The sequence below is a fragment of the Nilaparvata lugens genome, chromosome 2, assembly GCF_014356525.2.
Source record: "Nilaparvata lugens isolate BPH chromosome 2, ASM1435652v1, whole genome shotgun sequence".
In the NCBI taxonomy this organism is placed as follows: Eukaryota; Metazoa; Arthropoda; class Insecta; order Hemiptera; family Delphacidae; genus Nilaparvata; species Nilaparvata lugens.
The window spans coordinates 2,681,261-2,696,364 of NC_052505.1; the positions used below are offsets into that span (position 1 = coordinate 2,681,261).

The 15,104-nt window shown below is 35.2% G+C and overlaps 1 protein-coding gene across 1 annotated transcript in view; it reads left to right on the forward strand.

The window, feature by feature from the left end:
* LOC111053690 (probable G-protein coupled receptor CG31760) overlaps positions 1 to 15,104 on the forward strand; it is a 463,503-nt gene that overhangs the window by 258,919 nt on the left and 189,480 nt on the right. Inside the window, 1 exon segment of the mRNA XM_039419962.1 lies at positions 5,867 to 6,067. Coding sequence (XP_039275896.1) covers positions 5,867 to 6,067 — 201 coding nt within the window.

Sequence of the window (15,104 nt, forward strand, 5' to 3'; positions counted from 1 at the left end):
ACAGGAAGGTCATAGCTCTAGCAAAAACTGAGGTAATCTGAATATCAGGAAATTGTCCAAGTATTTTTATTTTTCATTCTGATTTGTCTAAATAATCTAAAAGATTATGTTCAATTATGTAAGAGGTTGAGTTTATACTTTTTATTCTTCCAAATGACAATAAGATGATATTATTATAAATGTTTTGATTCTTGAATAATAAACACAAATAAAACAAAGTTTTTTGATCAGCTGTTTTAGCACACTTGAAATTTGGCCAATCTGAATGTCAACGTCAACAATGCTTGTTGTCGTTGAGTTTGGAAGCTTAGGTTAGAAGTTCTATCCTACTCTGAAAATTGGATTTGAATAGTTTATAGTATATATCTTATCTGTATTTTTATTCATCCAAATAGAATGATAGTATCTTATTGCAGAATACTCATTCAATTCTAGAAGCATAAACTGATTCCGTTTCATAAACCATTTTGTGAACACGTTCACATCAAATCAGAATCAGCTGACTTCAAGGTTATTTTACAGCCCTAGGGCCGTAAAACTTTTACCAGCCTGGTCAGAAAAACATTCATTTTCGGCCTCCATATGACGCACGAAAACCAGCTCATTACATCCAAGTGGGGCGAAAAAATAATTTACTGACCAATTTTTTTTTTCAATATATATAAAGGGCCATATCTCCTGAATGGTGAAGAATTCCGCTAATCTGTTTGCAGATTCGGATTCCTCATTTAAGGAGCATAAGAAGGCAGAGTTGATAATGTTATTAATTCTCTCGAGAAAAACAATGTACTGATCAATTTGCATCTTTCAATATATTTAAGGGGTCATATCTCCTAAACGGGGAAATTTTTTGCTAATCCGTTTGCAGATTCCAATTTCTTGCATCAAGAAGCATACAAAGTGGTAGTTGATAATGTTATTATTGCTCCTCAAATAATGAGAAAGATAATGAACTGACCGATTTGCTTTCTCCATTAATATTCAAGGGATTATATTTTCAGAACGGGAGAGAATTTTGTCAATCCGTTTCCATATTCGGATTCTTCGCATCAAGAAACATAAGAAGGCGTAGTAGATGATGTTTCTATTTCTCCCAGAAAAATGTACTGAACAATTTGGATTTTCCTATATGTTTAAGGGGTCTCATCTCCTGAACGGGAAAGAATTTTGCTAATTCATTGCAGATTTGGATTCCTAACATCAAGGTTCATAAGTAGGCATAGTTGATAATGATATTATATCTCTTGAGAAAAAATGAGAAAATGATGTGGGCTATCAACCAATTTGCGTTTTCCATTTATATTCAAGGGGTCATATCTCCTGAAAGGGAAAGAATTTCTATAATCTATTTTCAGATTCAGATTCCTCGCATCGAGGATCATAAAAAGGCATAGTTGATAATGATACTATTTTCTCCAAAAAAATGTGAAAAATAATGAACTGAGCGATTTTTGTATTTCGACATATGTAAGGGGTCATATCTCCTGATCGGGAAAGAATTTTTCCTACAGTTACCTTGGAAAGTGACCATTCCTGCACTGATTACAGAACGCAAAGAATCACTTTTCCGTACTCCTAATACTTTGCGTATTATCTTGCAGCCATCCCAATCAGCTGTTGACATTGTTGGCGTGTATTTTGAATGCGAATTTGTTCCATCTATATTTTTTTCTGATTTTCAAATAAAAAAAAAATAAGAACTTATTTAATCATACATTTTGAATATTATTAATTATTCATTATTTCAAATAATATTTTTTCATTCATAAATTCACTGGTAGAAAAATTATTTAGAGATTACTTAGATTTACTCAAAATTATTCAAATTTTCAAATTAATTGGATTATTTTAATTTTTAATTTGAATAAATTATCAATTATTGATTTTCAATTGGATTACCAAGTTAAAAATAAATTAAAGTGACAATTAATATATATATTATAGTGACAATTATATATATATTATATTATTATAGAGACAAACATTTGATAGATTTCAGCCATCATTTTACCCATAATCAACCACTTTTCATATTGAATGGTAACTGTAGGAAAAATTTATGTGAAATACGTGCGGAAAGTTCCTCTGCTGCACTCAAGAAACCAATCCGCCCTCGCCTACGGCTCGTGCGTAAACATTTCTTTCGGTGCAGCAAACTGTCACTTCGCGCACTAGTTGCAAAAATAACTATTACCAATCCGTTTGCAGATTCGAATTCCTCACATTAAGGAGTATAAGAAGGCAGAGTTGATAATTGGAATACGCATGTTGTTAATAGTAAAATTTGCTTTGTGTGATTCAACACAACAGGGGAGTTGACGTGGCATAGTGTCGGTCTCCTTGTATGTTTTTGAAGGCAAATGTTTTCTCAAGGTATGTTTCTCGCATGTAAATGAAAATATCGCCCTCTCACGCAATACCGTTAGTTCTTCTTCCTTGTCTCGTCCTCACTAACAGTAGATTCTCTTCTTCTCTCTAATCTTGACTTTATTGACAGTAGATGCGAGGCTTTTCCCAATCGAACTCACGTTGTCCCATTTACTGATTTAACACGAAGCTTCCCTGAACGATTTTCACACTTGCGAACTGGTGCCTCTAAATATTCACAGGAATTATGGGACTCCACCCAGCAGCCGATTAATCTCTCTTCTAGTAAGCTGTGCGCTCATCTCATAAATTATTGAACAGTCTCTTATGACACGACGCGCCGCTAAAATCACTACCAGTGACACTCTCAATTATTCCGGGTGTTTGCTGAACGAGAACTGTTTCGAAATTCGATGAACATTCGGTCGACCCAATCCCAAATGCAATATCCCTAATTCTGAAATACATTCATGTGGTGTGAATTCATTACGATAAGATCCTGTGTGCGAGAATAGGAATTTATACTGTCCTTTGAGAAGTTTTATAATGGTTGGGAGTGGTACATGGAATATTGTGGGAGTAATAAATGAAATAAATAAAATAAGATGGATAAATAGAATAAATAAATGTTCAAATATCAGGATAAATTGTTTATGCCAACAAGTTGAGAAAGTCATGTCTATAAAATACTTGAGAATAATGGTGGATAGACATTTGAAATGGGATTCTCATATTAATTATTTGTGTTCTAAACTTAAATTTCTTATATACAACTTTTACAAAATTAATCAATTAGAAGACCTTGACATAAAAGAGATCAATTTATTCCGCTTATGCCCACTCATTGTTTCAATATGCAATTGAGGCATGGGGTGGTGCATTTGATACTCATTTTAATAAAGTCTCCACATTGCAAAAGCAAGGGCAGCACTGGGTAAAGCAAGGCGATACCCGAGTAGGAAAATTTTTGAAGAACTAAGGGTACCCACACTTAGGCAATTATATGTGATAAAGATTTTTTCGCATTTAAATAAAAATATGAGTAATTTAGAAATAAGGCATACACCATACCAAACACGACCAGCAGTATCAAACATTTTTAATATAAATTTTATTAAGTTAGTGGTGTGTAGACACCAATTCTCTTATTTTTGTAATATATTTTCTAACAAAGTTCCAATTATTTTCATAGATACAAAAATTACTAAAAAACTTCTTGAAGAAATAAATATATGGGTTGAACAGAATATTTATTATTGACTACCTAAATTCTAATAGTTTCATAATTTCGTTACCAGCTCCATTTTGGTTATGTGTTGAATGAGGTTTCTTGTTTTTTTTGTCATTGTACTACCTGTTGGATTTTTGTTACTTTTTATTTCTTTATTTATATAATTTGATTTCCTGTATGAACTCACAGCCAGCGCACAAGTTTACTTTGATGGCTGTGCCAAGTGTGTGTAAAAATGTATTTCATCTCATTATTTGTATTGTGCATTAGCAAATAAAATATTCTTCTTATTCTTATTCTTAAATGTCCATTTCCCAAAAAACTAAAACTACTACATCAATTACAGAAAGTATCAGATAAATTACAATTACATACAATAGTTAGGTACAAAAAAGTTCTTATAATGTGTTCTCTAGTATCAGATAAATTACAATTACATACAATAGTTGGTTACAAAAAGGTTCCTATAATGACTGTGTTCTCTACATGTTTAGTGTTTCCTGTGTGAAAATTGACCTAATAATTCATTTCATTACGAAATACTCAATTGGAATTATTTGATCTGTGACTGATCCTCCTAACCAAATTTTGTTACTTGTGGCATAGAATAAGAAATCTATAGTGAGTTCTATGCTGTAATTAGTTTGAAATTGTAAGAGTGGAATTATTGATTCTAATAATCTGTTCTAATGGATATTATCATGTATTGTGACGTAATTATGATTTGATTATGTATTGTAATCTTATGAAATACTTTGTACGTAGCCTTATACGCCTTGTATTTTCAGGCTGAATAAATTGATTGATTGATTATGTTTGCAATTCACCTCTAGAATACGATCTATTGACCAACTTCTAAGTTTATCTATCAATAAAGATTCTTTCCATACGTCATGGAATCAACGAAAATCACAGAATGATCAAGTTCATCTATTGGGACAAAATTATCGGGAGACAGAGCTTTGCTCTGGAGTACAAAAGCATGAAAAATCCATTACGAAAGAGGAAATGATAATATATTTATAGTTTATACACAGAGGTTTTATCTAATCAAAGTGGATTCAGATCGACTCCCAGAGGAATACAAAAATTTCTCCCACAAAAGCCGGTTAAATTTTGATTCTGATCGATTTCACGTGAACCAAATCAGAGAAGACCATTTCAAAAAAATGGCTTGTCTCATTGCTTCACTTGAATCAACCACGATTCAGATTTAACTGGCTCTTGTGCAGTCGGCACTTAGTTCCTGATTGAATTATTACAAAAGTTCAACAGCTGAGTCATAATTTTGTCTCAGTCCGTCACACATGCACTCGCTCACTCACTTCCATCAACAGATGACGAAATTATCAGCTGCTTTTCCAAGGATGAATAATAATTCTCTATTTAATGTCCTCCAGCCAGTTTTTTTCAGGAATGAGACCTAGTGCAATCGAATTTATATATTATAAACCTGCTACGTTCTGAATTTAGGGAGAATCATTAAGGCCATTTTTGAGATGTGGTTACATACAATAGTATCTCATGTCACAATAACGGGAAGTGACCTTTTGCAAGCGAGAAAAATGTTTCTAATCGAGGCGTTAACCCAGACTAGAATCTCCCCCGAGCACTGCAGAAGACATTAACGTCCAAGTAGCTTACACTATTTTTTGTCATAATAATCTAGAAAAAATAATTGAGAAACAGAAAACATTAACTGCTTGTGCTGACATTACTATATGCATTCTATAAACATAACCTACTTTTCGAAACAGGAATTTCTTGATTGTAGTTGACAAAACTTCCACCTGGAGCGCTAAAAGGCGGTTTTGTTGTACCAGTTTAGCTGTTCCCAATTCGGAACTAAGAAACATACTCGACTGTGGAAACATATGATTTTATTACAGTATAGTATGCTGTAATGAGAATCATATGTCTATTTATTCTACAATCAGCTGTTTACCGGCTTCATCTCATGATGTAAAATAGCTGAAATTGAATGACTATGACAAAACATATTATGAACATATAGACAGAAATTGCTCGTTCAATAGTATAGGATTCTAGTGTTACATTATGGATAAATATCACTATGTCTCACCAAAAACTGTTTACGAAGTATCACTCTCTCTCTCTTTCTATCTCTCTTGTTTCTAGATTGAACAGTATCATATGAAAACTCTCTCTCTCTCTCTCTCTCTCTCTCTCTGGTGATTGGGAAGTCCCAGCCAGTCCCATGACTACTGCTTCCAGGGCAATCTCATTTTTGGCCGCTGTCTTTTGCAGGGCGAGGAGAGTCAGTACAATAAATCGGGCATTTTTGAATGCTTGCCATGTGCTGAGGGCTGCGAAGTGTGCAGAGACGCCAGCCCCTGCGTCGTGTCGCTCAACTGGATTATGCGATCCGCCATCTTGATTCTATCGTGTGTCATCATTTGCTGTCTGCCCATCGTGGCTCTGTTCACCTGGAAGTACAGCGATGTCAAGGTAATCTATCTCAATTTTCTAGTTTCCTCTATCACAATTTTCCAGTGTTTCTTGACTTGCAGCTGAAAGTAGATTTATTCAATCTTGTAGAACTTTTCATTCCAGAACCAGTGTTTTATTTTATTTTATTCAATCATTCAAAATTACACAACTTACAGAAAAGTACCACAGGCTTATAAGCCCAAAACGGTTCCAATTCTAATTTATACAACAGTCCAAAAATGTAGCTAGGTTATGTGTCACTTGAAATTCATTAATTACACACTCAATTCACATTTCAAAACACACAAAAATCATTCTAAATTGAATTGAATCAAACACAATTCATTAGAAAATTAGAAACTTTGAAAAAACTATAAAATTTTGAGACCGAGAAGACAAACACACTTCTAATGTGTTGACTTCTACATAGTGAATTCCACGTTATAATGGCAGTGGAGAAAGATAGCAGAACAACGTTGCTGATCCTCTGTCTTGTAAATGCCTTTATGCCTTCTATACCCCTTAATTACACACATAGCGGCATAGCGTACCGCACTCCTGCATATTCGTTTTTTAAGGTGGCTTCAATAGCTACCATTTTCCAGTGCTTCCACGTTTTCTTCCATCATACCTTTCCGTAGTAGATGACAGTGTTGGTGGCAGTCTGGGGGCGCTTCTTCGGTGTGCAGCTGACTGTTGAAGTGGGTTGACCTCATTTTTAAGATAAATAAACTCCACAATTGCACTCAATAATCTTTTTTTATTGTATTACCCTTTTTGAATGTTATTTTCCTTTAATGCTGGTGTTGATAACCACTTCTCCTTGAATACTAATATTAATTTATTTAATATTCACCCATTCTACTCTGGAATACGTTATTTTAATAAATTACCTGCAGCAATCAGAAATCTAGATTCAATAAACAAATTCAAACTAACAGTAAGAAAAATGCTAGTAGAGAAAGCCCTATACTCTGCTGCCGAATTTTAATTTGTGAAAAGGGGCTGTAGAGTGTAACTTAACTTTTTGTGACTTTCATTTCCATGTGAATTTGATGGGATACACCATAGAGTGTATTCATTTATTTTACTTTCAAGAAGTTAGAACTAAGTCTTTTCAATATAATTCTGTTCTAGTATTGACATGTCACCAGTCAAATGAGTGTTACTCAAAAATTGATGTAATGTGACGATAAATAAATGAAATTAAATTATTATTTTGTATTCTCATAGAAGCTTGTTTTCTCTGCTAAACCAACAATGATATTTTACCAATATACAATTCTCTCAATCTCTATTTGAATGATTATTGTGAATAAATAATATCGTAAAAGTTTTTCTCATTTTCATCATTCATGTACAGCTCAATATTTCTATGAAATAAGTTTGTGAAAGGTTTGAAAACACACAATTTACATATAGCGGCACCCAGTGCCGCGCGCGTGTAATATCATTAGAAGGTGCCTAGCGTGTAGTTGACGGATACACAGTTGCTAATTCAGGTTTATTGGTGTAATATTAGCTGTTCATGTCTGTTAAAAATAATCAACAATCCTTATCTCATTCGTCTTGAAATAACATTTTTCAATGATCTGATAATAAGTTCTCAATTGCGGTTGAATATTATGTCAATTAGTTATACTTTAGAACATTGTTAAAAAATCTGGTGTGGCCCACTCACACAACTTTCCTTGCCGTTATGAAAATTGATCACCTGACGTTAGTGTTCCCGCGCATCTCAAGTATACTATTCAAAGATTTGAGCCAGCTGGTGACAGGGCAATAACGCTGGAGACACACATGAGGTCTTGTCAGTGTTGTCAAAAACAGATATCTCTTGAAATATCTCAAAAACAGATATATCAAAAACTGCTATCTCTTCATAGTGGATGATTTAATAGAATCAACAATAATTTGCAATTGAATAATCATATTTTCTCGAATTCAAAGCTTATTTTCAATTTTAGGTGAAAATGTTACTGAACATTAATTGTAGAGATTATCATAATTAATCTACTCCACTTTTTTTTGTTTAAATTGTATCTGAAGCCTGATAATTGGGAATCTAAAATCGAACTTTGCATTGATGAGGCGGAGCTCCTGAAATTTTTACAGATATGGGACTTGTGGCAGTTAATAGTGCTTATCGATAACTATTTTGGGTGTGAATTTGATTGAAATTGTTAGAGCCGTTTCCGAGAAAATCACGGAAAACCCTGTTTTTGACAACACTTTCGCCATTTTAGCCGCCATCTTGAATTGCCATTGATCGAAATTGTTCGTGTCGGATCCTTATAGTGAAAGGACCTTAAGTTCCAAATTTCAAGTCATTCCGTTAATTGGGAGATGAGATATCGTGTACACAGACGCACATACACTCATACACACACACACACACACACACACACACGCACACACACACACACACACACACACACACACACATACATACAGAACAATACCCAAAAACCACTTTTTTGGACTCAGGGGACCTTGAAACGTATAGAAATTTAGAAATTGGGGTACCTTAATTTTTTTCGGAAAGCAATACTTTCCTTACCTATAGGGCAAGGTAATAGGGCAAGGAAAGTAAAAACTATCTGGAAACGTTATGGAGCTAGAAAATAATAGCGCTATCTGCTTCGTCGAATGATAGACAAGGATAGCAATACCAATGTTGATAAACTGTCTGTAGAATGCATTGGCAAGACAAAGGATCGGCTACGTTGTTCTCCTATCTTCCTTCACTGCCATTATAACGTGAACCTCACTAAAAAGAAGGATAGAGCTATCTGTTTCATCTAATGACGAACAAGGACATAACATCCAAGTTGTTGAGGTGCTGTTTTTATAACGTAGTTTGTAGTTAAGCTTATTAGATATACCGGCATCAGCTATCCCCCATAGAAGGCAGTGCCAAGGTAGATAATCGACAACAATGTCTTCCTAACTTTCTCCACTGCCATTATAATGAGGACCTGACTATAGTGCTGCTGTATTTTTATTTTCGAGTTTTTTTTAGTGTTGCAGCACCAAGTATCTCCATCTAACCTTGCATTCTCCATGTTCAACAAAGCAAGAAATGTCTACAATGACATAATTGATCCAATTTCCTGTTCTTGTAGACTTGCTAATTCATTCATTTTACAGAAAAACATGATCCAAAGGGAACTTGACCTGACTAATGTATACGCGCCTTAAGATTGAACGATTTTCAATACGGCTTATCACTAGTAGTTCTGTAATCAGTAGACCTCGCGCAGTTATAAACAAGAGTCTCCTCTAATACTGTCCATCAGAGTAAATTCTGTCGTGATGGCGAGTAGCCAAAAAACGACTAATGGCAGTTTGGGTTGTTATATTGACAATGCTAATAATTTGATGTGAACAGCTGAGCTACTATCATCAAAAGCTGACCGAATTGTAAGCAGAGAAAAGTCGAGAGGAGATACTATGCTACTTCAAGTTATCAATTGCATGCAATTAATAATCCACTAGACAGCTGATTTATGATGAATAATTCTATAGCTTGATTTTTACTCCAATATTGACGTATAAAGGAGGCTTCTTTTCCTTTTAAATTATCCTCGGAATGCGAAATTTCCAAAAACCTTGTATATACGTCGACGCGCAATTTAAAAATGAACATACCTGTCAAATTTCATGAAAATCGATTACCGCGTTTCGCCGTAAATGTGCAACATATAAACATAAAGAGAAATGCAAAACCGTCGACTTGAATCTTAGGCCTCACTCGGTCAATTATTACTCTACAACCACTGATTATGAGTTTCTACAAATGGGATGTCAGTATCATGGGAAGAGAAGAAAACTCATTTTGAAACTTAAGTGCCGGTTGCACAAAATCCGGTTAAATTTTGTAACCGATGGTGGTATTTTTAACCCTACACCACACCTGACATCATTTCTGCAACCGGTGACATATTTGTCTCTATTGAGTTAATCTTCCAAAATATGAAATATATACATGTGGTTCGATAGACATTCTTGTAGACTAAACCACCGCTGGCCACCAATGTAAACGGAGGGGGGTTGTTTCTTCTCCTCTTTAATATTTACCAAAATTATGCTATCGAATCTCTAGTTGAATACTTGATTGGTTGGGAGCTTTTAGTGGAATCGTTCATTCAAATGCACAGATTATCATCATTATCTAATGGTCACCTATTTTAGCAACTACGAGCCAGGAACTTCAATGAAAAATACTAATAAAATTCAACTTCAGGTTTATTGAACACTAAATAGGTAGAACAAATTAATAAAAGTCAGGCAACATGTCAAATTTTCAAACAGAACTAAGTGATTCAGCAATTGATTCACAAAAAAAAAAAAATATTCAATATCAATCTACACATTTTGGGAACCTGCTAACTTGCTGCATTTGAATTTGGGCCCCGGTCATTCTTCTTCTTCTTTTTCTTGACCCCCTCTGCCGTTACAGCGTAGGGGTACCAGCCTCGGTCCATCTCCTCCATGCAGTCCTATCCTCAGCCATTCTTCTCATATCTCTCCACCTCCTTTCCATTCAAAGTAGTCACATTCCATGTTCCGAATCTGATTTTAGTCTTGTTCCTTTTATTTGTCCTTGAGTCCGATCCTGTTCCGAGGCTGATTTGATTTCTCTGAATCCGAGTTTATCCAGCGTGTGGGGGATTAGCCCAACGACGCCTTCTTTGGAGTACTTCTTTGTCTGCCTCCTACCCTTCGACCTGTCCGGCTTGGGGTGGCCCTGCTGGTAGTTACACTACCGCCGGCATAGCTCTCTGGGTCGCAGGAGTACGCAAGCCCCTCCACCAACGACAAGGTGTTGTACTCCCTAGGAGGGGAGTCATTCTATGAAATTAAATTTTGAGCTTAATAAGAATAACAACAAAAGTTTGGCACTCACCATTTTAACAATATTTAAACTTGGACTCTTCAGAAACACTCACATACGCTTTAATAAAACTCACTATACTTAAACTCACACTCACAAATAATTTCCTGATTCTACTGCTTCTAACTCCATGAAATTTGTTTTTCTTTTCAACTAGATAAAAATGACTGATAACTGAAAGTTTAACAATTTGTCCCTCTGAATGGGAAATGGGCCCATTCAGAGGACCGAGGCTCGCACACCGTTACATGTTTTCCGTTCACGTCTCAATACCAACTGTGGCCTTTTCACTGAAAATTATTCCCCCTCCACGAGCGTTGAGCATAATTTCCAGTGGAAAAGCCAAAGCTGCAAAAAGGTCAATGGTCGTACAATTCCCAAATACAGTAGCTTTTTCGACAAGAAATTGAAACTGCACTTGAAAAATGCACGAAAATTTCGACAACTAAGCAACAAGTTAGCAAATTCAAACAAGACAGAGTCAATTCCCACACTAAAAACGCAGGGTTCAACATACAGTTAGAATCAAAGTTCATTTCAGTTCAAAAACCTGAAAAACAATATAAGATACACAAAAACAACTACAATAATACCCACTCAATATTCACACTATTACAATTTCAACCGTGATTAATTCTTCAAGAATCAATCAGAGAAGACCTTTTAGAGAAGACGGTTTTTATGATTGTTCTTCGTGACATCAATCTCGGTTAAAATCCAACCGGCTATTGATTAAATCTAACAAAACATGTTCGGATTAGGCCAATCAGAACCCGTGAATGATGATGTTTGGCATCAACAAAGGCCTGAAATAACTAACCGGCTGACCGAGAGTAGGCAATAAGATTAATGCTATTGCGGGTGTATAAGTTAATACCCTCAGCTTGGACCGCTGTCAGAGACTGGGAGAAACTTTCTTGCAGTCGTAAACTTGATCTGGACTTTCGCCTTCAACAGACATCCTTACATTCCCTAGAAAAACTCTTCCGACCATTAATCACTGTGGGATCATTGTTAGTTCGGGATTATTAAGCAAACAATGTATTGAAGTGGAGAAGTAGCGAGTTCTCCAAATCACGCAGTCTTGACTATTTCTGTCGTTGATTATTGTAGTGAAAATATTCATATAGTGTAGAACAAATATTGCTGATCATAGATTTTATAGAGTGGAGAAGCAGCAAGTACTTTCAATCACGAAGTCTGTTTTTTATTGATTTATTGATCATACAATGAGTACACCATCAAAAATGATGAGGAGAGAAGAATAAGGCTGCCTTGTGCTATTCCTCTCCCGACTTTAGATTACACATACTCCAAAATAGAGTAAATTTTTACTTTCCTTGCCCTATTACCATAGGTAAGGAAAGTATTGCTTTCCAAGAAAATTTAAGATACCCTAATTCAATATTTTCTATATGTTTCATTACTTTCTTTGCCCTATTACCATAGGTAAGGGAAGTATTGCTTTCCGACCGAAAAAAATTAAGGTACTCCAATTTCTATACGTTTCAATGTCCCCTGAGTCCAAAAAAGTGGTTTTTGGGTATTGGTCTGTATGTGTGTGTGTGTGTGTGTGTGTGTGTGTGTGTGTTGTGTGTGTGTGTGTGTGTGTGTGTGTGTGTGTGTGTGTGTGTGTGTGTGTGTGTGTATGAGTGTATGTTTATTTGAAGCATTTCAGTTTATCTTTTGATAGTTTGACACCTTGTGAGACCGGACTCCCCGGTATCTGTGTACACGATATCTTATCTCCAAATCAACGGAACGACTTGAAATTTGAAACTCAAGGTCCTTACACTATAAGGATCTGACACGAACAATTTCGATCAAATGCAATTCAAGATGGCGGCTAAAATGGCAAAAATGTTGTCAAAAACAGGGTTTTTCGCGATTTTCTCGAAAACGGCTTCAACGATTTCGATCAATTTTATACCTATAATAGTCATTGATAAGCTCTATCAACTGCCACAAGTTTTATATCTACAAAAATTTCAGGAGCTCCGCCTCATCTATGCAAAGTTCGATTTTAGATTCACAATTATCAGGCTTCTGATACAATTTAAACAAAAAAATTCGTGAGAAAAAGATTGAGCATAAAAATCCTTATAATTAATGTTCAGTAACATTTTCACCTAAAATTGAAAATAAGCTCGAAATTGGAGAAAATGTGATTATCCAATTATTGCAAACTGTTGGCAACTGTTGATTCTATTAAATGATTCACTATGAAGAGATAGCAGACCTTGTGTGTCTCCAGCGTTATTGCCCTGTCACCAGCTGGCTCAAATCTTTGAATAGTATACTTGAGATGCGCGTGTACACTAGCGTCAGGTGATCAATTCCCATAACGGCAAGGAAAGTTCGCCACACAAGATTTTTAAATTTAGATTCTTCAAAGCCAAACATAGAAAAAAGCACACATTATAATCACTAAAATTGGGGAAAATAACTATTATTTAATATTCTACTATCGGATGGATTAACTATTTATTCCTGTAGTGGAAAATATCAATATTGGTGGAGTATAAATAGTGATTGTCGTTCATTCGATTCTAGGAGGGTCAGGGTGAAATTGATGGGATATATTGAAGTAGAGGATTCTACAGTGAGGTCGATGTTATAATGGCAGTGAAGAAAGAAAGAAGAACAACCTTGCCGATAAACCTTGCAACCTGTCTTGGCAATGCCTTTTTTCTTAAATCACGTCAAAGATCCGCCTAGAATCGGCGGTTTTATCTAGCTGAAGAGAGCATTCAAGTCTGTATTTATTGCCAATTAGAATATCCAAGACATATTACAAACTCTTTATAATATGACATATCACAAAAAATATAATTAAATAAACATAATTACTCGAAAATGTACTTGTATTGCATTTTATATACTAGTAGCTCTGTGAACAGTAGACCTCACGCAGTATTCTCATCCACAAGTACCTCATTGAAACTATAGACCTTATGGGAATACAGCAATACACTGGCTTCTCCACACATCTGTGTAATCACTTGTCAGCTGATTTATGATGAATAATTCTATAGTCTGATTTTTACTTTAATATTGGCGTATGAAGGATGTTCCTTTTTCGTTTTATATTATCCTCGACATGAGAAATTCCCAGAAACCTTGTATATACGTCGACGCGCAATTAAAAAAGAAACATACATGTCAAATTTCATGGAAATCTATCACCGTGTTTCGCCGTAAATGCGCAACATATAAACATATGAACATATGAACATTTAAAAATTCAAACATTCAAACATTCAAACATTCAGACATTCAAACATTCAAAGATTTAAATATTAAGAGAAATGCCAAACCGTCGACTTGAATATTAGACCTCACTCCGCTCGGTCAATAAAGTAAATATATATTCGACCATTTGTCGGGAGGAAGCGAGCTGAAATGAAGAATGCAGGCGAGCGAAGTGAGTTATTGAACCCTTGATATGAACCCTTGAGGGTTCAACCTGGCGGAGGACGGGTTATCTGCTAATCTCTCATACAAGAAAGAGATGTAATGGGAATGATAACAGTGCTCTTGGACCAGAGCAGAGGTGGCTAGCTCAATTGAAACAATCGATAAATAGAATTCACTATCAATTCGCATTATCTATATAATAAGAGAAAGTAGAGTTGTGTTTGTTCGCTTCAAAACATGTTAACTTGTGGATTGCATACCGGAAAAACGGTAATGATTTAGATCTTCAAATTTTGCACATAGATTCTAAAAATATCAAAATCGTTCACCTCAGAGCCCAAATTTCAATCTTCTTTCTATATTTTTTAGAATTAATGTTTAAATTCCATTCAAGGGATATGAAATTTTATACAGAATAGCTTACATTGTGGTGAAATGTGATTGTTTATAAGTAAGGAAGTTATAACGTTAGTACAAGGCTTAATATTTTGAACGCAGGCGTGGTCTAGGGGTAGAGTACTCGGTTACACCGCGAGTGTTCCTCGGTTCGAATCCCGATTCTTCCGGGTCTTTTTTTGTACTTGATTTTTTCCCTCGAAGCGTATTATTTATAAATTATTGTTTGAAGGAAGTTGTTTCCATTAAGATTGATAGATTCCTAAGATTTCTATTCCATAGATTTCATCAATTAATTATTCTATGTAACATTTTGCAACCAGTACAAATGAAATGGACATGGGT